We start from the raw sequence: 26,469 nt of genomic DNA, 5'->3' as shown, positions 1-26,469 counted from the left end.
GCTTTGGCCTTTCCACCCAGAAGAAGAAGGATGACAATGCTGGCCTACACTGCAGGGTTTATTATATGGCACTCTCTTAGCCTCATTTCCCACCTGTACTATTAAAAGTAGTTAGAATTGTCCCATGCCATACTCAGCTGGAGCCCAATGTGGGAGAGCACATCTAAAATCTCACAACAGAGGTCTCCTAATACCGTGGGTCTTGTTGCCTTTTCCATACCAAGGAACAACAGTGGGCCACTTTGGCACTTGCACAGGAATGTTTTAAAAACTAACAAACTGGGAGCTGGTTTGTAAATGAGTTACAGCATGAACTGTTTTGCTGGGGTCCAACTTCCAGAGAGGAGACAAGCTTCTACCCATTTGTAGCTAGGCTATAACCCAGGATTTGTGCACCTTTTGGCAGCCAGTGGTCTTCTACCCCAGGGTAGCGGGGTGGGAATGACATCCAAAGTAACCATGGAGGCTGGACTGCAGACAATGGAATTGTCATTCCGCCTCCTTCCCTTGAAGTCTATGGTGGAGCCCGCGGAGCTGCCCAGAACGCGCGCGCCTCGCACCAGCCGCCTCTTCAGCGAGACGCGCGCACGGAGAGAGACAGCCGCCGACATCAAAGGCGCCCAAGCGCGTCCCCGTTGCCTTGCAGCCGCCGAGGGATCCGTCGGAGCTCAGGCCTCAGTGATACAGGGGCCAACATGGCGCTCGTGCCCTGTCAGGTGCTGCGGGTGGCGATCCTCCTTTCCTATTTCTCCATCCTGTGCAATTATAAGGCAATTGCTATGCCTGCGCATCAGACCTATGGAGGCAGCTGGAAATTCCTGACGTTCATTAATCTGGTAAGTCCTCCCTGCTTCCCCTCCCCGCGCCCCGCTCTTGTAGCCGTGCCCGCATCCTTCAAGCTGCCTCTTCCTGCGGCGTGTGCACCTGGAAGGCTGGCTGCGTCCTCCGCCACTCGCGGCTTGCTACTGAGTCTCCGGCGGCAGCGAAGCCAAGGCGCAGACCCTGCTGTTCCGGCAGGTACAAGCCCCTCTGGGCTACGGCGCGTCGCTCTGCCCTGCCTGCCTGCCTGCCTAGATCACTCTTCCGTCAGCAACAGCATGACACGACCTTGGCAGGGGGAAGAAGACACGTCTTTTTGTTGTTGTTGTTGTTGTTTATGGGACTGCTCCGAATGGTCTCCTGAAGGAGCAGAGATGGGGCGGAGCTGCGAGGGCAAACGTTACGGGTATTAGACGCGGAAGCGAGGCCCCACGAAAAGAAATAGTCCACTTTGAAAAGATTGCTCTGCGCAAGAAGATCCTGATCGTGTTTACTCAAGTGTAAGCTCTGCTGTTTACTCCCAGCACTGAGGGGTTTACTCCCAGCACTGAATCCATGGTGACTTAATTGAATCGATAGTATAACTCATTATAAGGGAGAAAAAGGCGCCTGGATGGGTTATTTATATATGTAAGCTTCAGTCCAAGGCACATTTCCAAGGAAAGAAATCTCATTTCTGGAAGGCATGAATAGCTACGGAAAATGTTTCAAATAGTCCAAGTGTAATTTAAAATACAATTATTTGGTGACTTCTTGGGACTATATAATCATAATCATGACAGCTTTTCACAAGTGTGTAGGTTTTTCAAGGCAAAAATTATTCAAAGGGGGTTTGGCATTGTCTATCTCAGCATAGTGACCCTGGACTTCCTTGGTGGTCTCCCATCCAAATACAGACTAGGGGCATACACAGACAGACACACATAAATTATGACCCGTGTACAGAAAGGTTAAAGGGCCATGAAAGGGAGAAAGCGTGGGGTGAGATGTTATGATGCAGAACTCCAATGTAATGAAGTACAGAAGTTGTTCACAGTAGCAGTAATTAACAATCTAACTAATTTTGGTGATCTGGCGAACATCTCTAATGTCTGACGGCTACTAAACCCTTGTTAAGTTGTGGATGGTTTCAGACTTCTTGTATTAAGCAGGTTCACAGTGGAGTCCCTCTTTGAATTTTTTTTCCACTGGAGAACAGTGACTTTTAAATCAGCATCCATGTGTCCTGTCACTGGTTTCTGAAATGGTTAATGTCATATTTGTGTCCCATTATTATTGATGTGGAACAGCAACAGGTGCACTCCCGACAATGGAAATGTAGACGGACGTGACATCTGCTATTTCTCCTTAGGGAGCACACCGGTGGATGGCTGGTGGCAGTGGTGGCACCAGAGCAGTGAGGCCTAGCCCTGAGGTGCACTTGTTGCTCTGGCACAGCCACCGCTGCCAGTCTTCCAAGGCCACTCCCACCATCCGAGGAGCAGAAGCAGCCCCGGAAAACTTGCAGGGCTGGTGATAGCAAGAGCATCTCCGTGCTGGGGCTTGCTGTGTTGGCACCGCCTACGCTAGGCTTTCGAGGCTGCTAATGCACTCCAGGGACCAGGAGAAGCCTTGGCAGACTGGCAGGGGCTGCGGTGGCAATTGTGCCTTGGTGTGGGCCCAAACCTCTGATGCTGCACCAGCCGCTGCACCCAGGAACCACGCATGCAAGTCTGGGAAGGGAGTGAGGGGTGGAGGGGAGGAGGGAGTGGGCAGGGGACAAGGATTCTCGCCCTTTATGTGGATGTTCCACATAAGGTATGAGAATCCTTGTTGGTTGATTTTTTTACACAGGAACTGGCCTATTAGTCCTGTGCAAAAGCGGAAAGGGATTTTTGACACATGACGACATATATCATACTGGATGATGAATAAGTGCTGTCATGTTGCAGCTGACTTACGATGACCCCTTGGGGTTTTCAAGCCAAGAGACATCCAGAGGTGGATGGCCTTTGCCTGCCTTTGGATAGCAACTCTGAGTTCTCTTGCTGGTCCCCCATCCAGGAACCAGTCAAGGCCAACCCTGCTTAGCTTTCAAAATGTGATGAGATTAGGCTAGCTTGTGCCATCCAGGCCAAGGGATATGCTATAGCTGATATTATTAAGGCCTGTATAGAGGATATAGAAACAGCTGGCATCTGAGTTCATTGCAGGGTCTGTGCCAGCAACCTGAAAATAGAAGTGGTTACCAAATCTGAAGTAATTATGGGTGTAGATAAGGAAGGAGAGACTTGGTAGGAAGGCTTACTGTGATAACTCGGATGATGTTTTTTGATGGCTTGTAGTCTGTCTTTGTGGAAACTATTTGTTCTTAACCTCCATAGTGGCTAAGGTAGTAGTCTACTGAAGATTGTGAATGAATGATTTCATTAGCAAATGAGCAGCAAAGCCTGTGGAACTTAGAAATGCACCATGTGCTAGAACTGGGGAGACTGTCCTGCCTGCGCCATGCTGAGAGGCGGCAGTGTCCCTGAGCGGTGCCAACACTGCTCCCCGGGCCATGTGGAGGTGGCGGGCTGGTGGCACAGAAGGCTTCAGCCACCCCAGCATTGCACCCCGTGCGGGACTGGACTGGGAGGTGTCAGTGCCCCTGGAATGCCACCAGCCCTGCTCCTGAGGCAATGGAGAGGCAGAGTAGAAGCCTCTAACAGCCCTGGGCCCACATGGGACCAGGGAGTCCAGCAACGCACCCCCGGCAACCGGCTGAGAGGCAACAGTGGTCCCAGTCCTCTTTCCCTCCCAGGCCCTCCTCCCCACCCTAACTGCCCCACATCATGGTCATGAGGGGGGCTCACTCCCACCCAACTCCCACCCACCAGCTGGCTGTTCTCTCAGCCCGCACAGCTGCCCAAGCATGTGGCTCACAGACAGGTGCAGGCCATGGGCAGGTGAGCAGATGGTGGTGCAGTTTGGCTGCGTGGGGTCCCCCTATCAGGCCCTGTCTACTGCTTCCCTGTGCTGGCCAGTCCCTCTCCTTTGATCCCAATTTCCCAGGGTCACTCCCCATGCCCCCACACTCCCGGCCACCAGCTGGCCACCGTTCTGGCCTACACAACCACCCATGTTGGCGGCTCGCAGGCAGGCAGGTGGCAGTGAAGCCTGGCATTGCAGGATCCCTCCTTCCCCAAGGCCTCCCCCCCAGGCCCTCCTTTACACACCGCTTGCCCCTCTCCAGTACCAATGTTGGGGCTTGTTTCCCCCTTCCTCCCTGCTCCTGGTTATCAGCTGGCTGCCCTCCTGGCCTGCGCAGCCACCTGAGTTGGCAGCTCGTGAATGGGAGTGGGCCACATATAGGTGGGCGGCAGCAAGGGGTAGCATCACAGGGTCCCCCTCCCAAGCTCTCCCCACTGTATCACCCTGGTGCCCACCCCACCCACAGTCCCCATGCCCGGGCTCTCTCCCCCCTTCCCCCCTGCTCCAGGCCTCCAGCTGGTAGTCTTCCTGGCCTCCGAGTCAGTGGTTTGCAGGCAGGCATGGGTCATCTGCGGGTGGGCAGGTGGTGGGAAGGAGTGGCATTGCGGGTTCCCCCTCTCCCCATGACCTCCTCCCCACATCACTTGAGCCCCACTCTTGGCGCTGATGCCAGGGCTTGCTTCCCCCTCCCTCCCTGCTCCTGGCTGCCCTCCCAGCCCACTTAGCTTCCCAGGTCGGCGACTTGCAGGCAGGCACTGTCCACTTCCAGGAGGGCAGGTTGTGGTGAGGGGTGGGGTCACGGGCTCCCTCTCTCTCCAGGCCAGGGGTAGTCAAACTGTGGCCCTCCAGATGTCCATGGACTACAATTCCCATGAGCCCCTGCCAAGCATTCGCTGGCAGAGGCTCATGGGAATTGTAGTCCATGGACATCTGAAGGGCTGCAGTTTGACTACCCCTGCTCCAGGCCCTCCTCCTTGCCTCTCCATGGCACCAAACCTGGGGCTAGACCCCCTTCCTTGCAGTCCCCAGTCACTGGCTGGGCAACCCTCCCTCCCTCTCACTGGCTGGTTAACCTGTCGCCATTGGTACAATAGAGCGAGCTGGCACTTCTTCCAGGCCGGATCAGTTGGAGGGGGATGCAGCCAGGGATGGGACAGCCTACCTGATTAGCCGGTCACTGGATGGATGGTCAACCAGGTAGGCAATGAGTCCCAACTCCTCCCCACCCTCCATTTCCAGCTCTCACAGATTACTGGAGAATTGATAGTATAAGGCTTGAGGGTAGAGTCCCTATGGATAGAAATTTCTATTGTGATTGTGTCAGTGCCTAAAATAATGAGGTGCAAGGTTTGTGCATTTTTAGGTGGCATAAAGTTGTCAGTTGAAGCTTTTGTAGTGTGTCCATGTTGATTTGTTACTGTACTTATGTGGAAGAGGAAGATTCAAGTCCAGCAGCAGGTGGTTGATGCCATTTGAAGCTATGTTACCGGAAGGAGACTTCACTCCTGGCCTTTACCTTGATGGTGGGAATTACCATGTGGAGCAAACAGATTCAAGGTAATGGAGGGCTGAGAAAATGCTGTATTGTTAAGGGTAAATAGCCTGCCCTAGAATAGCAACAGTTAGGATCTGTAGAGAGATAGGTAACATGGCCTCTATCAACTTGAGTGCAAAGTGTGTGAAATTTTTCATTTAAATAAATTGCTTATTATTTTTCTGTTAGAAGATTGTTCTCCATAATCATGTTGAGCCCTACTCAAGCACATTACTAAAATGCAGCATGGAAAGCAAAGCAGTTGGACAATAGCCTATTAGATCCCCAAAGAGCCCAACTGAGACAAGCCATCCTTGTGGTAGCTAATTGGAGCGACAGGGGAGACCTGCGCACTAGAAGAGTTGGTTCTTATATGCCACTTTTGCCTACCAGAAGGAGTCTCAAAGTGGCTTACACTTGCCTTCCCTTTCCTCTCCCCACAACAGACACCCTGTGAGGTGGGTGAGGCTGAGAGAGCCCTGATATCACTGCTTGGTCAGAACAGCTTTATTAGCGCCAGCGAGACCAAGGTCACCCAGCTGGCTGCATGTGGGGGAGTGCAGAATCGAAGCCAGCATGCCAGATTAGAAGTCCGCACTCCTAACCACTACACCAAGCTAGGCAGAATCTGTAGATGGAAATGCACACAGAGTTCTAGAAGTCATTCTGAATGACCAGGTGACATCCAGAGAGAAGTGGGACTCCTGGGGGAGTCAGGTTGACTCTGGAGAGTGGTGCACTACCAGACAGAGATCTGAGATGACCACTGAGTGCAGGACCCAAAGTGGAATGTTGTTTGTGGGTCATCAGGGCAGTACAGTCACAGTGGCAACACCTCTTTTTTGTCAATGAATGCATGCCATTATAATTTTTGAGACCATTTATTATATCTTGTTGCTAGCACCTGAAATTGTGTTGCAATGATGCTGTTTGCTGAACTGTTTAGTTTGAGCACAGCTGTGAAAGCATTCTATTCTATGTATTGTGGCTATCAAGAGGGGCTTCCAAGTCACTGTGGTATGGAATAACTGGTTTGCATTTGGTGGAAGCAACCATTCCTGGGACCAGAGACCACCAGTTGATTGACATATGCTGATTGAAGAGCTTTCCGAGGGGTGTATCCAGTAAATGTTAAACTTAATAACTTTATGGTCACTATTCTCAACCAGTGCTATCACATTTATATCTCTCACCAGGTCTTGTGCATTACTTAGGACCAAGCTCAGGATTGCCTCTCCAGTAGGTTCTGTGCTCTGCTCTATCCCACTGTCATTGAGAGTATCTAGAAACTCATTCTCCTGACTTGGACACTTATTGACCCAATCAATGTGTGGGCAGTTAAAATCACTTATTATATTATGCTTATTTCATCTAGGGGCTTTCCTTAATTCTTTTGCTGTTTGTAAATCGTCCTCCAGCCTTTGAGCTGGTGAACGATAACAGAGTTATAAAGCTTCCTTTTGGGCCTACTATTTCCATTCATAGTGTTTCTGTAAGTGAATCTGTTACTCTTATATTCTCAATTTTACTGGGCTGGGTAGCCTCTCTGATGTACAAAGCCACTTCTGCCCTTTGCCTCCATATCCTTCTGTTACAATTGTTATCCAGAAATCCCAGTTTATCCTCATCTCATCAAGTTTCTGGAATGTCTGTAGTCTCCTTTGTCACTAGCCATTCCAGTTTCCCCATTTTCCTGCAGACACTTCTAGCATCTGCATATACACGTCTATAAATCCCCAGAGCCGTTAGGCCTGCAACCTTCCTCCTGTGACTGCTAGGCTTTGTCAGGCAGGCAGTATTGGTTGTCACTCTCTCAGGGGTCAGTCCTAACCCACTGCTCTCTAGAACTGTAACAGGTATCCCTTCATCTCTTAGAAATGAGCCTTCCCAAATCAGAGACACTTCATCTCCTGTTGGGTTTCTCCCAGGATTTAATTTTAAAACTGCTCTGCCAATGCAAGGTCATTAGTTATGTTTCAGTCTGCATCCAGGACTCTAAAGCCAGTCATGTTTTGGCAGCATGGAACCGTGTCATACCACTAGCAAGTAAACTCTATAGCACTGTGGAGCTAATTAGTGCAACTATTTTGATTCTAAACTCTTGGCTTTCCTTCCCCCCCCCCATAAAGCACTTATAGATTATTCAGCTTGACTGCTGGCCCCAAAAGCAATACATTTTTTACACATTTAATGGTGGTATTTTGATTCATCTGCAAAAGGAATTTTCTAATTTTAACAGCTCTTTTGGAAATTTTCTTTGAAAAGGAATTGGTTGGTTTTGGCTGGTTTCATCATGCAGCATGGCAGGGGAGGACTGCCAGTGTGCCTGACCATAGCAAACCTGGAAGAGCTTTGTTCCACAGTATTATTTCCCTCAATTTACCAGTGGTATCTGCTTCCCAAAATGAACTAGACTGCCCAGATCCTATTTGAAAATATGTTCCTGGTGAAGTGGCTGGAAACTGGCTTACTCAGAGTTTTCTTAGATCCAATTTAAATAAATCACCAGAATGCAGGATTTTATTCAAGACAGAGATCTCAAATAATGGTGTTAGATGGAAGGAATCTTAGGGAAGTATTATATTGTAGAACTTGAAGAAGAACTCTTTCCAACCAAGATGTTTATTGCCTTCTGAACTTTTAGCAAAATCAGATTGAAATATATTTTGTCTGGAAAACTCTGATATGCATTGATTCTGAGTGCTTAGAATTGATGTTGTCAACAACAGAAACCCAATAAACTGCCTTTCTGTGAGAGAAGTGTAGTTGACCAGTCTGACTCAGAAAATACTTGGAGTGCTGTGCTTAGTTGCAGTGCTTAGCAAACTGCTCAAAAAGCATATAAAAACTCTTAGGAAAAACATAGACTTTTCATACAATCATAAGGAAGGCAGACGGGAAACAGGGAGGAGAAAAAGAGCCCAGAAAGGAGCAAAGGAAGGGAGGGTTGCATGCAGCTAAAGAAAACAGAAATAGCAAAAGAGGGATGGAATAACTGTACCATAGCTGATCAGCAAAGCGATATTGGGAGTACTATACAACCTGACCCTTAAAAAGGCATCAAATGGTCTTTAAAGGGATAGGTGGCTTGGAGAGACAACAGTAGTTTAGGAGAGACAAGAATAGCTCATTCTACCAGGTAGGGGGCCCAAAATAATGGAACCAGAGTCTGTGCCTTGAAGAAATTGATGCAGTCAGAGATCTCAGTGACCATCACCACTGTTAATAGCCTGGATGTTATTCTGCATGCCTCCCTCTCTAGGGAGGCCCAGGTCACAAATGTCACCCATGAGGCATTTTACCACCTTCACTAGGCATGAAGAAGAAGAATTGATTCTTATATGCCGCTTTTCTCTACCTGAAGGAGGCTCAAAGCGGCTTACAGTCGCCTTCCCTTTCCTCTCCCCACAACAGACACCCTGTGAGGTGGGTGAGGCTGAGAGAGCCCTGATATCACTGCTCGGTCAGAACAGTTTTATCAGTGCTGTGGTGAGCCCAAGGTCACCCAGCTGGCTGCACGTGGGGGAGTGCAGAATCGAACCCGGCATGCCAGATTAGAAATCTGCACTCCTAACCACTACACCAAACTGACAACATGTGCCATATCTATCAGCACACAACCTAGCCACTGTGATCCATGCAACAATCACCTCCAAAGTAGACTTCTGAACCTACACAGGGCTACCCATGAAGTTGATCCAGAAGCTCCAACTGATGCAGAATGCAGCAGCATGAATTCTCACCAAGGCTCAGTGGAGAGCTCATATTACACCAGTTTTTCCCCAGCAACACTGGCTCCAAATTGTAGACTGAATCAAATTCAAGAGGGAAGCTTTTAATAACATAATTTAAATTTAATTTATATATGAATTCGTAACTATGTACATTTTTGTATGTTTTATCTTGTTATCAACTGCCCTTAGATAGCTGCAAGGGCAGGCTATAAAAATAAATAATAATAATTTAATATTCTTATTGGAAGTCCTAGGCAACTAGTCGTGCGACCCATCAAACCTTGGTTTCTATCAGTAAAAACAGTGAGTAGGGCAGAAACCTTTTATGGGCTAGTTTTCCATATTAGTCCACCCCTATTCCTCATCCTTTTGCCCATGAAGGAGATCTCAGCAGGGTCAGGGCCAGCAGCATCCCCTAGACAGCCTGCTACCATGTGGTTTGCATAATACACTTAGGCTGTGTCTTTCTTCTACATAACTCGCCTAGGTCCAGAGATAGACTTCATACAACCTGGCTGGTTCTGGCAGTAACCCCCATACAGTTCAACTGAGTAGCTCCCTAATGTGTGACTTGTGCAACTCAAGCTGATTCCGCATGGGCGGTAATCCCTGTATTCACATGATGACACTGCCAGCTGCCGCCCTCCCAGGCCTGGTACAGATCGGGCCCCAGAAGTCCCACACTAAGGAAATGCGGATTCTTCCATGTTCCCTTTTGGTGCTGTGGAGGCCTGTCCCACGGCAGACCCATCTGGATGGGAAGAACTGGGCTGGAAGCCTGCAGTTGGCAAAACATGCCCTGGATAGCTTTGTGGCACTTCATGGCACTGTAGGATGGACCAGGGCATTTTTTGTTTATCTTGCTGGAAAGTGGGATTGCATGGAACGCAATCCTACTTTCCAGCAAATTAAAACACACACACCTCCACTGCCCCTGCATGGAAGAACCTTACTGCCGCCACTGTGTTTTCTGGGGGGGGGGGGCGGCACAGTATGCTGTGGAGCATACTGCTTTGCAGTAATGCACCAGCAGCAGCCCAGAGTGGCGCCACTGGTGCGGAATCAACCTCAGAGTGACTGCTAGGGGGCTGGAAGGAGAGTGCCAGACTCAGGTTTAAACCCTGTCATGGAATCCAGCTGGATGACCTTGGGCCAATTACACTCTTTCAACCTAATTTACCTCACAGGATTGTTGTGAGAATCAAGTAGAAGAGAGGAGAATGTACCAAAACACTGGAGAGTGGCAAATGTTATTCTGATTTTTAAGAAGGGATCCAGAAGGAAACTATGAAATTACAGGCCACTTAGCCTACTGTCTGTCCTAGGAAAACTAGTAGAAACTGTAATGAATGATAGAAGTATTACATACATAAAGGCACAAAACCTGCTGAGGGAGAAATCATCATGGCTTCTGCAAAGGGAATTCCTGCCTCAATAAATTTTTTCCAGTTCTTTGAAAAACCGAACAGGCATGTAGATTGTGATTCCAAGTAGACATCATGTGCTTGGACTATCAAAGGGTTTTTGACAAAGTATCTCACTAAAGACACAGGATAAAAGACATGGGTTCTCTAATGGGCTAAAAATTGGTTAAATGGCAGGAAGTAAGGAATAAAGAGACAGTTCTCACAATGGAGAGAAGTAAGCTGCTGGGTACCTCAAGGATTGGTATTAGAACCAGTACTATTTAATTTATTCATAAATTATATGAAACTAGGAATAAGTAGTGTAATGAACAAGTCTGCAGATGACACAAAATTATTCAGGATGATGAAAACCAAGAATGACTGTGAAGAGGTTCAGGTGGATTTCCACAAATTGTGTGAGTGGGCAACAGTGTGGCAGATGAAGTTCATTGTACAGTGATGTACATCAGAACAAAAAATCCCAACTTCAAGTACAGGCTAATGGGGTTTGAACTTGCTGGGACTGAAAAGAAAAAAGATCTTGCAATTTTGGCAGATAGTTTAACCCAGTGGGCTGCAGCAGAGAAAAGGCTATGTTGGGGATCATTAGAAAGGAGATTGAAACTAAAATATATTTCCCTGTATAGATTTATGGTGTGGTTCCTTTTTGAATACATGTAGTTCTGGTCACTTTATCTCAAATAGGACATCACAGAGCTGGAAAAAGCACAGAAGAGGGCAACCAAGATGATAAGGGGGAAGGATGAAGCATCTTCCTCTTGAAGAGGGGCGAGTCTGGGACTTTTTTATTTAGAAAAGACAAAGACACATTTTTCTCTCTTTCCTAAAATACTACAGTTCAAGGGCACCAATGAAACTGATGGGCAGTAGATTCAGAATGGACAAAAGGAAATACTTCTCTACACTAGTGATTAAAGCATGGAATTCATGGCCAGAGGATGTAATGATGGTCACAGGTTTTAAAAGATTATTAGACAGATTCATAAAGGACAGGTCTATCAATGGCTATTAACCATGGTGACTAAAGGGAACCAACACATTCAAGGGTAGAAAATTTCCGAATCCCAGTGCCAGGGGGCAACATCAGTGGAAGCTCTCAGCCTCTGTGCCCTTGTTATTGGACCACCAGAGGAACTGCTTGGCCACTGTGTGAGACTGGATACTGGGCTAGATGGAATAGTGGTCTGATCCATCAGGACTATTCTTATGTTCTTGTGAAAATAAATTTGAAGTGTATTTTTAAAAAGTAGATTCAGGTGGATAGCCATTCTGGTCTGAAGCAGCAGGACAGTTTGATTCCAAGGTCAAGATTAAAACAGCTCTCCAGAGCTTCTGCCAGAGTTCTCCCCCATACAAATTGCAGCCCTGTGCAAAGTGCGGTGGAGTTGGAGCACACACACACACACTCACTCACTCACACATGTTGCCAATGATCACAACTTCCAGTGTCCACGGGCTCTGCCATGTATTCAGAACATTCAATATGTTCCCCCACATTATGAGGTTGTTTGATTCTTTCCCATTTTTCACAGTGGCTGATAATACAGCAGAGAATCCCCTGGTGCTCTGCAGTGTGAAAAAATGGCTTTGCAGCCACTTGTCAATTTCAGGGGGGAAATCTTGTGAGTAGTGTCAATATCATTCTTCTCCCATTGCTTGTGCTGTTTCCTATTCTGTTTCATTCAATGAACTAATGCTAAAATGTACATGCAAAACCTGAGTCATGGGGATTTAAATGGAAGGTGTTTGCTAGATGCTACTGTGCAGCTGCAATAGGCCAAGTGCTTAAATTGTTTTGTTCTTTTAATTGGACACACAGCCCACATGTCACAAGCAACATTCCACCCTGATTTAGAAAAGTGCATTTTAAAAATTGTAGTTGCAGAAAACATACAGTAGAGAAAAAAGAATGTTGTGTAAGGCAGGCACAGAATTCAAAGTCAAAATTGATCGATCGATCGATTGATTGATTGATTGAATGATTCATTCATTCATTCATTCATTCATTCATTCATTCATTCATTCATTCATTCATTCATTCATTCATTCATACACCACCCTCCCCTGTGGCTCAGGGCATTTTACAGTGAAATTCATAATATAATACAAAGAACGTAATCATTAGAGCATATAATCATTGAAAACATGTGATATTTCTAACAGTAAAGCTCATAGCAATAGAATGTTTAACACTTAACTTTCAGATTTTGCAGCTTTGCTATTTTGTGTTTTCCAGCACTGTGGTTTGACACTCTGTCTGCAGAATATAGTTGTTGATGGGAGGAGTCTCTGGGCTCTGACTGGTGGTACTGCTTCCTTGGCCCTGACCGAAAGGCTTACTTGCATTGAAAATCTGCAGTAAGATGTGCATGAGTAATGGTCCCCAGCCACTGAATGGACCCTCTTGCTCTTAGCAATATTTAACACTATTTCCTATAGTAGAGGAGGTCTGTATAAATTTGCCCTCAGATGAATAAGAACCCATATGTAGTGGCAGATGTATAGACCGTTATTTGATGTTCATTTGAGTAGTAAAACCAAATTAAAACCTAATGTGTGAAAATATTCTTGACCTGAATTTATTGCTTTAACTGTGATTACTGCTACTGGAAATTTCCGTGTGTATTTAAAGCATGCAATAATTTTATAGGTCTCTGGAAGTAAGCTTTAGAAGCATAAATCAAGAAGGAAACTTATGCAAAAGTCTAGTACCAAGGCTCAGCTGCAGCCAGTAATACTAAACAGCCAGATGACATTCACACACAGGTCTTAGGCTTCAGTACTTTCTAAGATATATGCAGATGAGAAACCTGTATGTTTGATTCTGCATTGTTGTCAAATATTGTGTTTTGGGGGGAGGTGAGGGCTGGAAATTAGATGTTTGCATGATCCAGCAAGGATGATATTTGCCCAGCTGCAGGATTTGGGGTGTGTATCTACTGTTGTACTTGGAGTTATGTTCACATGTAGGTGCTCTTTGGTTGAATATAGCTAATGTACATGGTTCCTGTTACTAACCTGGAAGATGCACATGTATTGACCAGATGGATAGTGCTCCCTTGAAATATTCTTTTAAATTGACAGTACCAATTATGTTTCTGACAGGTAGTAGAGTGTAATACAGTTTGTCTCAATAGAGTTTTCTTTATTGATTTAATAATCCCTTCTCTACCTCTTTCTGTGCTGATTATCTGATTGGAAAGCTAACCTGTAAAGTGAACCTCCACATTCAGAGGCAGTAATTCTCTGAATAACAGTGTCAGAAGGCAACATCAGGGAAAGGCCTCAGCCTCTATGTCCCCCTTCACAATAACTGGTTGGGCACTGGGTGAAACAGTATGCGGGCCTAGATGGACCTCTGGTCTGATCCAGCAGGACTCTTTTAATGTTCTTATAGTTATGATAAGGATTTAGTAGTTTTTTTCCTAATTCTATTGTTTGAATTAAGCCCAGTTGGAAACAGTTGCAAGCTAAATCTCCAAGATATACAGTAGCCTTCCTGAAGAAGCAAGCAGTGACTCACAAAAGCTCATATCTTTCCACAACTGTGTTAGTCTTCTGTGAGTGCTACTGGATTTTTGTTACCAGCTACCAGTAAGTGCTACTGAATTGTTGTTATTTTCTACAGTAGCCATCTTTGTCTATGGGATTGCCTTTTTACAGTAATATATTTAAATCCCTGGTAATGTGTAGGTAGAGCCTCTTGTGGCGCAGAGTGGTAAGGCAGCAGTCTGAAAGCTCTGCCCATGAAGCTGGGAGTTCAATCTCAGCAGCCGGCTCAAGGTTGACTCAGCCTTCCATCCTTCCGAGGTCAGTAAAATGAGTACCCAGCTTGCTGGGAGGGGGGGAAGGTACTGGCAAACCACCCCATATTGAGTCTGCCATGAAAACGCTAGAGGGCGTCACCCCAAGGGTCAGACATGACCCGGTGCTTGCACAGGGGTTACCTTTACCTTTACCTTTAATGTGTAGGTAATAAAAGACCCAACAAATAAATCAAATCTTTCCTAGGAACAACACAGCAAAATTGTTTAGGTAAAAATATGTCACTAATCCCATATTAAATTTATTCACCCCCTCATCATACCTAGTTACAAGGCACTTACCTGATTTCATCCCTTTTTAGAGTGCAGAACCTCTAGGAGACATAATTCAATTTGTCCCTCAGAAAAGTGTTTTGTCTTTTTAATTTCTTAATATAGCATGCATTTTCAGGAAAACCTCTTGTAAACTGTGTGATATAATAGTTTCCATTCTAGTTATTTTGTAATGTTTCCAATTTCAGTTAAACTTCTTTTTAAATCCTTTAAACTTGGATTTAGAAAATAGATAGGGGCATAAATGATCAAAAGACAGTTAAAACTCTCAATGAATCCTAATCAATTCTCGATCAGGTTAATACATTGACTTGGTCCTTAATAATTGCGATCCCGAACCTGTGGGCCACGGACCACATGTGGTCCTTCGACTAATTGGAGGTGGGCCCTGAAGGACACCTTCTTCTCCCCCCCCTCGGCCCTTTACTTCATCCCCCCCAGCCCTTTACAACACACTTAATTGTTGTGGCGTGTCTGTATCTTATTTTGAAGGGATGTTTTAACATTACCATAGCGAACAGAGAGCGTTAGGGCAGTGGTTGAGAGTAGAGGAGTAAACTACCCCCCCCCCACCGGGCCTCAGTAAAAGGCGTTGAGTGGTCCCCGGTGAGTGGTCCCCAGCGTTGAGTGGTCCCCGGTGATAAAAAGGTTGGGGACCACTGCTTAATAAGGCTTCATACAGAGCAATGCAGTGCATTTTGAGACCATGTCAGAATAACTGGTTAGATTTATCTGTCTCACTCCCCAAAGGAAGCCAGTCATAAACTGCAACTTAATTACTTAATATACATTTTGCAGCATGTGATTTGATTGACCATTGTATCTTTCTGGGGAGGTTAGTTGGGTCAAGTGGTTTTAGTGGTTCTGGGAGACTGCTGCTCTGCCCTGTGACATTTATGCTACGAGGCAGAGCTCCGCAGGGAGATCCAAACAGGTCTTTCTGAAGAGGCCTGTCACCCACAAGTTGGAGGAAAGGGCTGGAATAGGAATGCAGACTTGTACCTAGTGCAGCCTTTCTTGACCTTTCAGCATTGAGAAACCCTGGAAATGATTTCAGCAGGCCACAGCTCACCGCTACGTTCCCAGAAGCCACATGTCACTCAGGCACTCTCACTGGATGTGACATCATGCTCGTCCCATCCCCCCCCCCCCGCCAGAAACAGCCGAGCAGCCTACTTTGGTGGGCTGAGAACTGGGCTGGGGTAGGCATGCACCATTCTATCACCCGCTATATCCCTCTATCACCCGCTATATCCAAATTCTGCTTGTGAGGTTCTTGCAGTCCTCAGAGTTTCAAGACAACCAACAGGCTGCTCAAGGGAGGGGATGGTGAAAAGGGATCTGCTCCACCAATTCCTTCTATGAACCTTTCTCCTGGATCCAACTTGATATAAATATGATACACAAGAACAAAGTTTTCATCTACACAGGCAGATTTACTCTGTGTGTCATTAATCAGTTCAATGGGAGCTTGGTTGGCAGCTACTTTTTTAAAGTACTATTTCAAAAAGGGGTGGGAGAGAGTGGTTGTTTGTAAGAAATCAGTGTAAAATCATCCAAGAAGAATATGATAATATACGTGTCTGTAAACATGAGAGAATATACCTGATTTGTTCTTAGGATGATGCTAATGGAATTCCACTTAGTAAACAGAAATGCTGCAATGCAGTTCCATCACATATTTCTCTGCAGGACCTAAATGCATTGCTACCAGTACATAATTAAGGCTTACTGCGTCACTTTCTGGGCAACTTTAGTTTACCACCGTCCTGTACTCACTGACTTAAAATCATTAGTAACAAAATCTCCAGTGACAACCATTGTATATTGTGTGTCTCTCAAGTAAATACATGAATGCATAATATGGGTAACCTTTTTGATATGATTTGTATGCCAACATTGTCCTTTTATTAAAGAAGAAGACAATAGAGGCCTCCTACCGCTATACTATGGTTTGTAAAACCAAAGAGGCAATGTAGCGATTTTTAAAAATCTGATTCAACCCCAGATCATCAATTCCATGCAAATTATTATAATGTATTTCATTTAGATACTGTCATACCCAGCAGGCTGGCTCAGGGCAGTGCACATCATGCAATCCAACACTTCATTAAAATGCAGTTCCATCAGCTCCTTCTATGAACAGCCACAGCCACATCTTGCTGAGGACCTCTGCCTTCCCTATGACAGGCAGTTTACGTAAGAAAATAGGAAACGGACACAGTGATTACTTTGTGCCTTAAAATTCCTCATTCTGTCTTGTCAGCGGGAAGCAATAAAATGTCTCCCCAACCATATTGTAGATCAGGGGTGGCCAAACTGTGGCTGTCCAGATGTCCATGGACTACAATTACCATAAGGCAATGGCAAACCTCCTCTGAACATCTCTTGCCTTGAAAATCTTCCCAGGTCACCTTCATTCAGTTGCAGGTTGACAGCACTCTTCTCCACCACCACCACTTTCTTATGTGCTAATTAATCATCCTACCTGATGAACTCTTCAAACCTTGAAGGTGACAGGGCTCATTGCAGCGTATACTATTTTGGCAGAGAGGTTAATTTAGGAGAGGGAGATGCATGCCTTTAACCCTATTTGTCCACTAGCCACAATACAGGATGCTGTACATTTGTAAGAAATACTAGCAGTTTGAAGTGAAAGAGAGTGGGGGGAGGCTTAGTTAGGGTACAATCCTAAGCCCTGAGAGGGGCTTGCCTGATTGTGTACGTCCTCCATTCAAATCCAAATCTTTCCCATACACCTCGGGAAGAGAAGTAAAAAAACAAAACACTGCCCTCTAGTGTTGATCTCCCAGGTCTGGATTTAGGCAGAGTTGCCAGCTCCAGGTTGGGAAATGCCTGGATATTTTGGGGGTGGAGCCTGAGGAGGGTGTGGTTTAGGGAGGGACTTCAGTGGGGTGTAATGCTGTAGAATACTTCTTCCAAAGCAGCTATTTTCTCCATGTGAACTGATCTCGGTCACTTGGAGATCAGTAGTAATCCCGGGAAATCTCTAGCCATCACCTGGAGATTGGCAACCCTAGATCTGGGTGAGAAGGAAACTGTTCCTCTGACTCTGAATACAGGCTTCTGTCCCTGGTTCAGAGTCAGGTGAATAGTTTCCTGCTCACCTAGACCCAGACTTCTGTGATCAGTGCTAGGGGGCCATCATAATACAGCTCTAGGCTTCTAGGGATCAGAGTTGAGAGAAAGCTGCTTATCAAATCCTGTCACTGTTTATGAAGTCTGCCAATAAGCAGTCTCATGCTAATGTACTATTCGGAGGGAGGATATTTTTGAGTCATCCTCCCATCCTGTGTCTTTTTGTGTACTTACACAACATGTAAGGATTATAATGCTCATATTAATTTTGTTTTAGTCGATTTGCTGTTGGTATGGCCGCACCAAGACAGTCTCCTTTGTAATAACACTGTATAAAGCAAGGGTGTCCAGGCACACTTGAATAGGAAGCACTTTTCATTTGGCTGAAAGGAAGTCAGGTAGCTGACATGCCCAGATGGAATCTCTGAAATATGCATGATAGTAGCAGCTGGGGGGGGGGGATGGCTTGAAGTGTGCTGAAGAACAGGAGAAAGGGCAAGGCTGCTTATTACACCAGTGTCTTTGTGTCTCTGGAAATTCAGATACAGAGAGAAATTGAGAACATGTTAAATGTCCCTGTTTATCACCTCTCTAATCCACATCTCCCTTACCTCTGCAAACTTCTTGTATTTTGAAACATGTAAGTTTCAAAAGGACAGGGTTAGAAATCACTAGATAAGACTAAAAGATTTTTTTATCAAGAGGCAGTCGTCATGGAAATCTCAGTTTTGCAGTAGTTTTTTTTTTTTTAACTGCCTGGTCAACAAAAGCCCAGTATCTCCCTCCATTATGTTCTGGTGCTTCAGAGCCCTCCCCAATCCCCATATCAGGGCTTCACTGGTAGAAAATCCTCTTCAGATAACAGGGCACATTCAGGTAAGTTGGAGGAGTACAAGGTGAGCTTCCAGTTCCCACTGGCTGTAGTTTTCTTTAAAAATGGCTTCCATGTTTTACATCTTAACAGGTGGTTTTATCCACATCAGATTAATGCAGCAATGCAGTATTTGAAATACAATAAATATGTCAGATCCTGACATATAAATATGTCAGATCCACGGCTGCCTCTCATACAGCTGATCTGATTATTCATCACCACATACTGCCTGTGTCTCTCAAGTGTGTTGGGAGAAGGTGTGTTGCATGGTGTGTCTTTAGTGAGAAACCTTGCTGCCTGCTTCCCCCAGTCTACAAAGCAAGCTGCCCTTTACTCAGAAAGCAAAGCCTTTGTTCCTCCATCTCTACAGCCCTACCTGTGTTTCCAAATATAAATCTATGACATACTACAGATGGGGCAAGGAATATGTAGCCAGAGGCTGACCCTCTGTCTCCTAACTGTCCTGTATCACAAATCTATGCAAGCAAAGCCTTTTCCCCAGTCTAGCAGGTGGCAGGCTCAGCCCTAGATAACCAAACAAGACCCATGCCCATACAGGAACAGGAAGTCTTTCAGAACGTAATAAAATGGTTCAGTGATTGACAGAAAGGGAAAATATTGTGCATGGAAACCCCAGTTGGATAAACTGACTGTTCTTGTTGGATGGTTCCCTGTCAAGCATATAGCTGCTGGATTTTACTCTCCCTTTGCTGCCTCTGCTACCACATGGGAAAATGAAGCCAGACAGTGAGGCACGAGGATATTAAATATTATAAATAAGTTTTTGAATGTTGGAAATAATTCTGTTTGGAGTCAGAGCTTTTACTCTGTTTACAAACTGGAAATGATTTGTGTTGAATATGATTGGTAAATTTATGACTGTACATGTCTAGGACCTTCCATGATCAAGGGTTATCTTTTTCGTTAGTCACTGTATTGACAAATTTTCATGATAGTGAAAAGTGAAGAGAAGCAGTATGGAAGCTCAAGGACCACTGCAGCTGAAAGTAATGTATGAATAGGTTCTTCCTTTGTCTTTCCAGAATCCCACATAACTTTAAAATAGTTTTACATGACAAGAAGGGAAGTCCATTATATAATGCAAAGAAAGCAACATGCCAGCAATATTCTTACAGTTGATATGAGTGTCTTATTGGTTGTTTGAAATACTCTCATTTGCTAATTTAATTATTTAGGGACACAAATAAGAACATTGTTAAACTGGTAGTGCTGGTAGTTAAACTGCTTCAGTTAAACGAATGTTTAAATCGTTAGCATCTGATCTTTAACACACAAATGAGTAATATCAAGGGAAGCAAATTGTTATATTTTGTAAATATATCACTGGTTTACTTCCTGGAGCTAAATAAAGAATGAATCAAAGACTTGGAGATATCAAAAGCAACATTTAAAAGTGCTTGTTTCTCTGTTGGACAAAAACAATGTCTTTTGAGAAGTTCAAAGGAAATATGCTGCTGAAAATAGTGTTAAAATTACTGGCTTAATTAGTGGTAAACAAATTTTGATGTTTATGTGTGTTGATTCATCAGAGTCCCAATTCCTGTTGTAACTTCAGATATTTTATTGTCCTTCACAACAATAAAAGTTAAAAAATATTTTAGCTTCCTCCATATTTTCCCCAGCTTCTAAAATTGCTTTGATCCTAAAGTACTCTCCAGCTAATTGTCAGGTGTCTTTGTTTTTTACTTGGTGGAGTTTCCGTTTTCAAAAATGTTTTGTTCATTCAGGTAGTGCCTATGTGGAGACTTGCCAGCTCTTGGTTGGGAAATCACTGGAGGATTGAGGGATGGAGTCTGGGGAGGGCAGGGTTTGGGAGGAAAAGAGACTTCATCAGGATAGAATACCATAGAATCAGGGCCAACAAATACCCAAAGCACAGCCGAACAACTATGCACCTTGGTCCTTCGATTGTTTAGCTGACAAAGACTCAAGAAGGGATGAAGGTAAACTAAGAGATTAAAAATTCTGTTTTCTTCCAGGCTATTCCCCAGGCCAGACCTTGCAACTATAAACTTTTTCTCAAAAATTATTTATTTAACACTAAATAGCAGTAAGCAATAAATGGGGGGTACCCTTTGTGATGCCCCCTTTCCCTTGGTGCTATAAACACATGTTCATTCTGCTTGATGGCTAATCCAGTGCTATATAGAGTCTGACCACTCAAAGCATCCATTTTTTATGTGGAACATCTACTGGCGTGATGCCTCTGAGGCTGCTTCCGCCCTCCGGTGGATGACCCGGGGGGGGTTGTCTTTTGCCAAGGGACGTCACTGCCACCGCCTGAGCCCCTGCTCCACTTGCTTTACTGCCGGTGACGCTGCTAGCAGCAGCTGCGCAGTGCCACACCGAGGGGGAGGCCTAGCCATGGTGGCCACTGGAGAGCACCAAAGGTGAGCCGGTGGTAGAGTGGCAGGGCAGCCGCCAAGGCAGCAGCTGGGGAGGAGGACGAGGAGGAGCCACAGCCCGGGACTGACTGATCCACAGACCAGCACCAGTCTCCAGACCGGGGGTTGGGGATCACTGCTCTAGATGTCTTTTAGCTACAGGTATAGCACACCCTTTCTGAAGAGATGCAGTGAGATCCGCAGGGAACAGCTGACTGAAGGAGCAAGTAAAATTTAACCTGTAATATAAAGCTGCTGTCTTCATGCTGGAGCCCTCAGTATGAGAAACTCATCTATATGGTAAGGATTTATAGAACCTGACAACTGACTATTTGATCTTCTGCACCAACTACTTGAATTGTTTTACTGATTCTGACTCCTCAGTTGATCCTGACCATGCTTTTACTTAACGCTAGACTGCTTCTCACAAATCCCGACTCCTAATATGACTCAACATTGTTTTTATTTATTTATCTCATACACTTATATTCCTCCATGTCACAAAAAGATTTGTCCTTGGTTCTAGTCCTTGGTCCACCTGATTTCAGGCCTGATATGCACTTTTCTACTTCAAAACCTCTTTATTTCCTTTTATTTAGTAAATACTAAAGAAGCCTTGATATTGTGTAAGGGTATATCATATGTTGGAGATATTAGAGATATGAAGAAATTGGAGATATGAAGAGAACGTTTCATGCAAAGATGTGTGATAAGGGACCCAAATGTTAGGGACCTAACAGAAGCAGAAGAGATTAAACAAACTTGGCAAAATTATACAGAAGAACTATGCAAGAGCGAGCTTAACATCCTTGATAACCACAATGGGTTAGTCACTAACCTGGAGCCAGATATCTTGGAATGTGAAGACAAATGGGCCTTAGGAAGTCTGAGCAACAATAAAGCTCGTGGAGGTAACAGCATTCCAGCTGAACTATTCAAAATCTTAAAAGACAATGCAGTAAAAGTGCTACACTCAATATGACAGTAAATTTGGAAAACTCAGCAGTGGCCACAGGATTGGAAAAGGTCAGTTTACATTCCAATCCCAAAGGAGGGCAATGCCAAAGAACGTTCAAACTACCGCACCATTGCACTCATTTCTCATGCTAGCAAAGTTATGCTCAAAATTTTACAAACTAGGCTCCAGCAATATGTGGACCGAGAACTTCCAGAAGTACAGGCAGGATTTCGAAGAGGCAGAGGAACTAGAGATCAAATTGCCGACATATGCTGGATCATGGAGAAAGCTAGGGAGTTCCAGAAGAACATTTACTTCTGCTTCATTGACTATGCTAAAGCCTTTGATTGTGTAGAGCAAAACAAATTGTGGCAAGTTCTTAAGAGATGGGAATAGCATCTCATCAGTCTTTTGAGAAACCTATATGCAGGTCAAGAAGCAACAGTGAGAACCGGACATGGAATCACTGATTGGTTCAAAATTGAGAAAGGAGTTCTGCAAGGCTGTATACTGTCGCCTTGCCTATTTAACTTGTATGCAGAGCACATCATGAGAAATGCGGGATTAGAGGAGTCACAAATTGGGATCAAGATTGCAGGGAGAAATATCAACAACCTCAGATATGCAGATGATACCACTCTAATGGCAGAAAGTGAAGAGGAACTAAAGAGCCTGTTGATGCGGGTGAAGGAGGAGAGTGCAAAAGTTGGCTTGAAACTCAACATCAAGAAAACAAAGATCATGGCATTCGGCCCTCTCAATTCATGGCAAATAGATGGGGAAGAAATGGAGATAGTGACAAATTTTATTATCCTGGGCTCCAAGATCACTGCAGATGGGGACTGCAGCAAAGAAATTAAAAGACGCTTGCTCCTGGGGAGGAAAGCTATGGCAAATCTAGACAGCATCCTAAAAAGCAGAAACATCACCCTGCCAACAAAAGTGCGTTTAGTCAAGGCTATGGTATTCCCAGTTGCAATGTATGGCTGCGGAAGTTGGACCATAAGGAAGGCCGAGCGTCAAAGAATTGAGGCTTTTGAACTCTGGTGCTGGAGAAGACTCTTGCGAGTCCCTTGGACTGTAAGGCGAACAAACCGGTCAGTCCTAGAGGAGATCAGCCCTGACTGCTCCTTAGAAGGCCAGATCCTGAAGATGAAACTTAAATACTTTGGCCACCTCATGAGAAGGAAGGACTCCCTGGAGAAGAGCCTAATGCTGGGAGCGATTGAGGACAAAAGTTTGTGTAACCCCGAGCTGTCTGCTTTGCTTAGCCATGATTTAGACTCTGTGCATATTTCTGTAACTATGTTATCTGTAGGAGAGGAACTGCTTCTAACACCCAAGGCAGAGATGGCCTGGGTATCATTTGGAGAGGCGCCCAAACTAGCACCTGTGGGAGGGGGGCTCCTACTCCCTGGGAACTGTGTAATTTTGAGCGGGAAAGGGAAAGTGTAAAAGTGCTTGTTTGACTTGTATAGAACAGAATTGACTATGAACGTTGAGGTGTGCTGATCTGCTATCAATAAAGCTTTCTATTAATCCTGAAGCAAGTTGTTTGTCTGCCCTTGAAAGTCTGGAGGATCATTGTCCATGGGGTCGCAATGAGTCGGACACGACTTCACACCTAAAAACAACAACATATCATATGTTCCGAATAGGATTGAAAGTTCACATGTGTAATTTCTTGGCTACATATCAAGGAAAGATTTCATTCAGTCATTCAGTTAAATCAAATATTTTTTTCCATTGGATAAGTAATTTATTTAGAAAATATTAGAGACTTCTCTTCCCACCTGCTGGAAACCTTATCCTTAAGCCCAGTTTAGTACAGACAGCTGCATTGCATGGCTTTCTCCCTACTTAACTAACTGTCCAAGTGTGATCTAGTGTGTGGCCTGGCCTTTCACACTGTTTGCTGATTCCTGGAATGCTGCCCAGGATATATTGCTGATCACATTTGTAATATTGCATGTAATATTAATATTTAAGATAAAATAATGGTTTATGAGCATGATCCAAATGAAATTAAACTCCAGAAAAGAAAATATAAAAGATGTAATCTAATAAGGACCTATTTCACAGACACACAGATTTGATAAATGGATGGTATAGAATAGATTAAATGAATTATCCTGCCCGGATATGGACATGGAAAGCAATGAAGGCAGATTTTGTTATGTTCTGCTCAACAGGAGGACAGGCGTAAGAGCTTATGAAAGCAGACTAAAGATCTACTTGATGAGTGGGAAGGATTTCTAAAGTTGCCAGCTTATCAAGTGATTACAAATTTAATCCGGGTAGCTTGCAGTGAAAACTTTCAGAATACTATAGCATCAGAAGAACAAATCTTTGAAGAACAAAAGGCCATGGTTCAATGTTGGAGCGCCTGCCTGACATACAGAAAGTCCCAGATTCAATCTCTAGTATCTCCATGAAGCCCAACCAACAAAGATGGTTAAAGTCACCTTTTCCCTGTCCCTTCTTTTGTTAAAATAACGTTGAATAACATTACACAAGAGTCTCAGGACATCTTGATGATAAACAAGTGTATTGTGGCTTGAGCTTTTGTAAGGGGGGAAAGAAAGGGGCGGGAGATAAGCCTACAACTCACAGAAACTGAAAAAGCCAAAAATTCTTAAAAAGCAATGAGACAGAAAAAAAGCAATAAAATAATAGTATTCACACAAATTCAATGATATATAAATAAAATACTAATTATTTTTGCATAAACTGGAAATCCAAATGTGTTTTGGCAAAATCTTCATCAGTGTATTATCATAAAACAGATTTCCCAGGAATGAACACACACAGCCAGAGCCTGCTTTGTCAGATGTATGCATCTGACTGTAGATCACAAAATCTTACATAATTAATTGTTAGTCTTTAAAGTGCCACAGGACTCTCTTGTTATTTTTTACTGCAGCTGATAAACATAGCTTCCATGGAAGTAATATATTCATGCATTTCTCTGCATTCCTAGCATGTAGTTACGTTCTTATTTAGAATTTTATTACATTTCCTTTTTGCATTCCATTTAGAAATTCCAGTAATATTTTATAGCATTTCTGAAAGTTCAGCCAGGTCAGTCTCCCTGAGAAAGTGTTTTCAAAAAGTTGACAACCTTATAGAAAGTTGTCTGCAGTATCGACACTATGTCTTAGAATACAGTCAGATGCATACATAATATATTCTTCTACAGAGGACATTTGGGGCAATCAGCTTTTAATGCCCAGTTTCTCTTAGGTCCATTCCGCACGACTTAAATATAGCAGAAGTCTTACCTTTGGTAAACGTTACAAATTCAAGGTTCCGCATGACGTCGCACACAATTGCCAGCTCCTACGCCAGCAAAAAAGGTCTTTCCAAAACGATTGAACATAGATTCGTTGCAACAAGTGTGTTTGGTTTTTTAAAAAATAGTTCTTAAAGGGAAAGGGGCTTTTTGGGAGCATGAACACAACAGCCCATTGGCTGTTCCGTTTGACTGACAGCCAGGGGCGGGAAGAAGCACAGAAAAAAATCACTTCCTTTGTTGCAATTCCAGCAAGACCGGAAACCTGTGGGGAATGAATGAAACGCTACTGGGACTTCTATATTCCACTAAAAATAAAGGTATGCGGAATGACGAAATTCCATTTTTTAATATAGCGTTTCTGCATTCTGTGAACAATTGGCAACATTGGTCCTGGTGCGGAATGGCCCTTAGTTTTGCCCTAGGTCCATAAAAATCACACACAACAAAATATTCAGTAAGACTTTCAAAACAACTGATCACATACACCTGGTCATAGAATGTTTCTGAGATATTTATTATGCAAGAATTGAAGATAAGGCGCTCCAACCGTGGGAAAATGCAGTTTAGGGGGAGGTATAAATTGGATCCTACAATATGAAGAAATCTTCTTGCCATTAAAACCCTCCAAACCCTTACAGCAGTCTGTTCAGCATTCAGCTCTGTATTTTTTTCCAATTGCTAGACTCAAAAGAAAAAGAAAGAAAGAAAGAATCCCTCGTATCATAATCAACATGCTTGACCTGTATGATAAGCTTCACAACATTGATTATGCATTGGTTTACGACTAAACTTTGTTTTGATGTAAACATACTCTGTGTACAAAAAGTACTGAAGGCTGATGAATAAAGTAGCACATAATCTCCATGCACTAGTTGAAGATCCCCAAAGAAGTGAGTAGTGACTCACCAAAACTGCCACAAATTTTGTTAGTCTTTAAGGAGCTTCTGGACTGAATGCTAGTACAGATATCTTTCTTTTCTCTGCAAAGGGAGGCAAAACTCTGTTACTCTTGAGCTCAAATACAATGCCGTTTATTACAAAAACCATTCCCCTCAGCACTGGGATGATGTTCATTAAAAGACTAATGTGGGAGATCTAACATTTACAGTGTCACCTTAGACAGAATAAAATCAGTATCCAGTAGCACCTTTCAGAACAACTTTCAAAACAAAAAAACACAGGGAGAGACCAAACTGTCTGTTATTAGTAATCAAAGGCTCTCACTTCCCCATATGCTGTTCTCTCCTTGTGTTTTTGTAAACTACACTAAATTCC

The 26,469-nt window shown here is 44.1% G+C and overlaps 1 protein-coding gene across 1 annotated transcript in view; it reads left to right on the top strand.

Annotated features, from left to right (window-relative positions):
- The first annotated feature begins 445 nt into the window (after positions 1–445).
- AIG1 (androgen induced 1) overlaps positions 446–26,469 on the top strand; it is a 136,844-nt gene continuing 110,820 nt past the window's right edge. The window contains exon 1 of the mRNA XM_077351054.1: positions 446–836. Coding sequence (XP_077207169.1) covers positions 696–836 — 141 coding nt within the window. The 5' untranslated portion in view covers positions 446–695. The remainder of the gene's footprint in view (positions 837–26,469) is intronic.

The sequence above is a fragment of the Paroedura picta genome, chromosome 1, assembly GCF_049243985.1.
Source record: "Paroedura picta isolate Pp20150507F chromosome 1, Ppicta_v3.0, whole genome shotgun sequence".
NCBI classification, from domain to species: Eukaryota; Metazoa; Chordata; class Lepidosauria; order Squamata; family Gekkonidae; genus Paroedura; species Paroedura picta.
The sequence above is the reverse complement of the archived record's forward strand: the minus strand, read 5'-3'. Positions and strand labels throughout refer to the sequence as shown.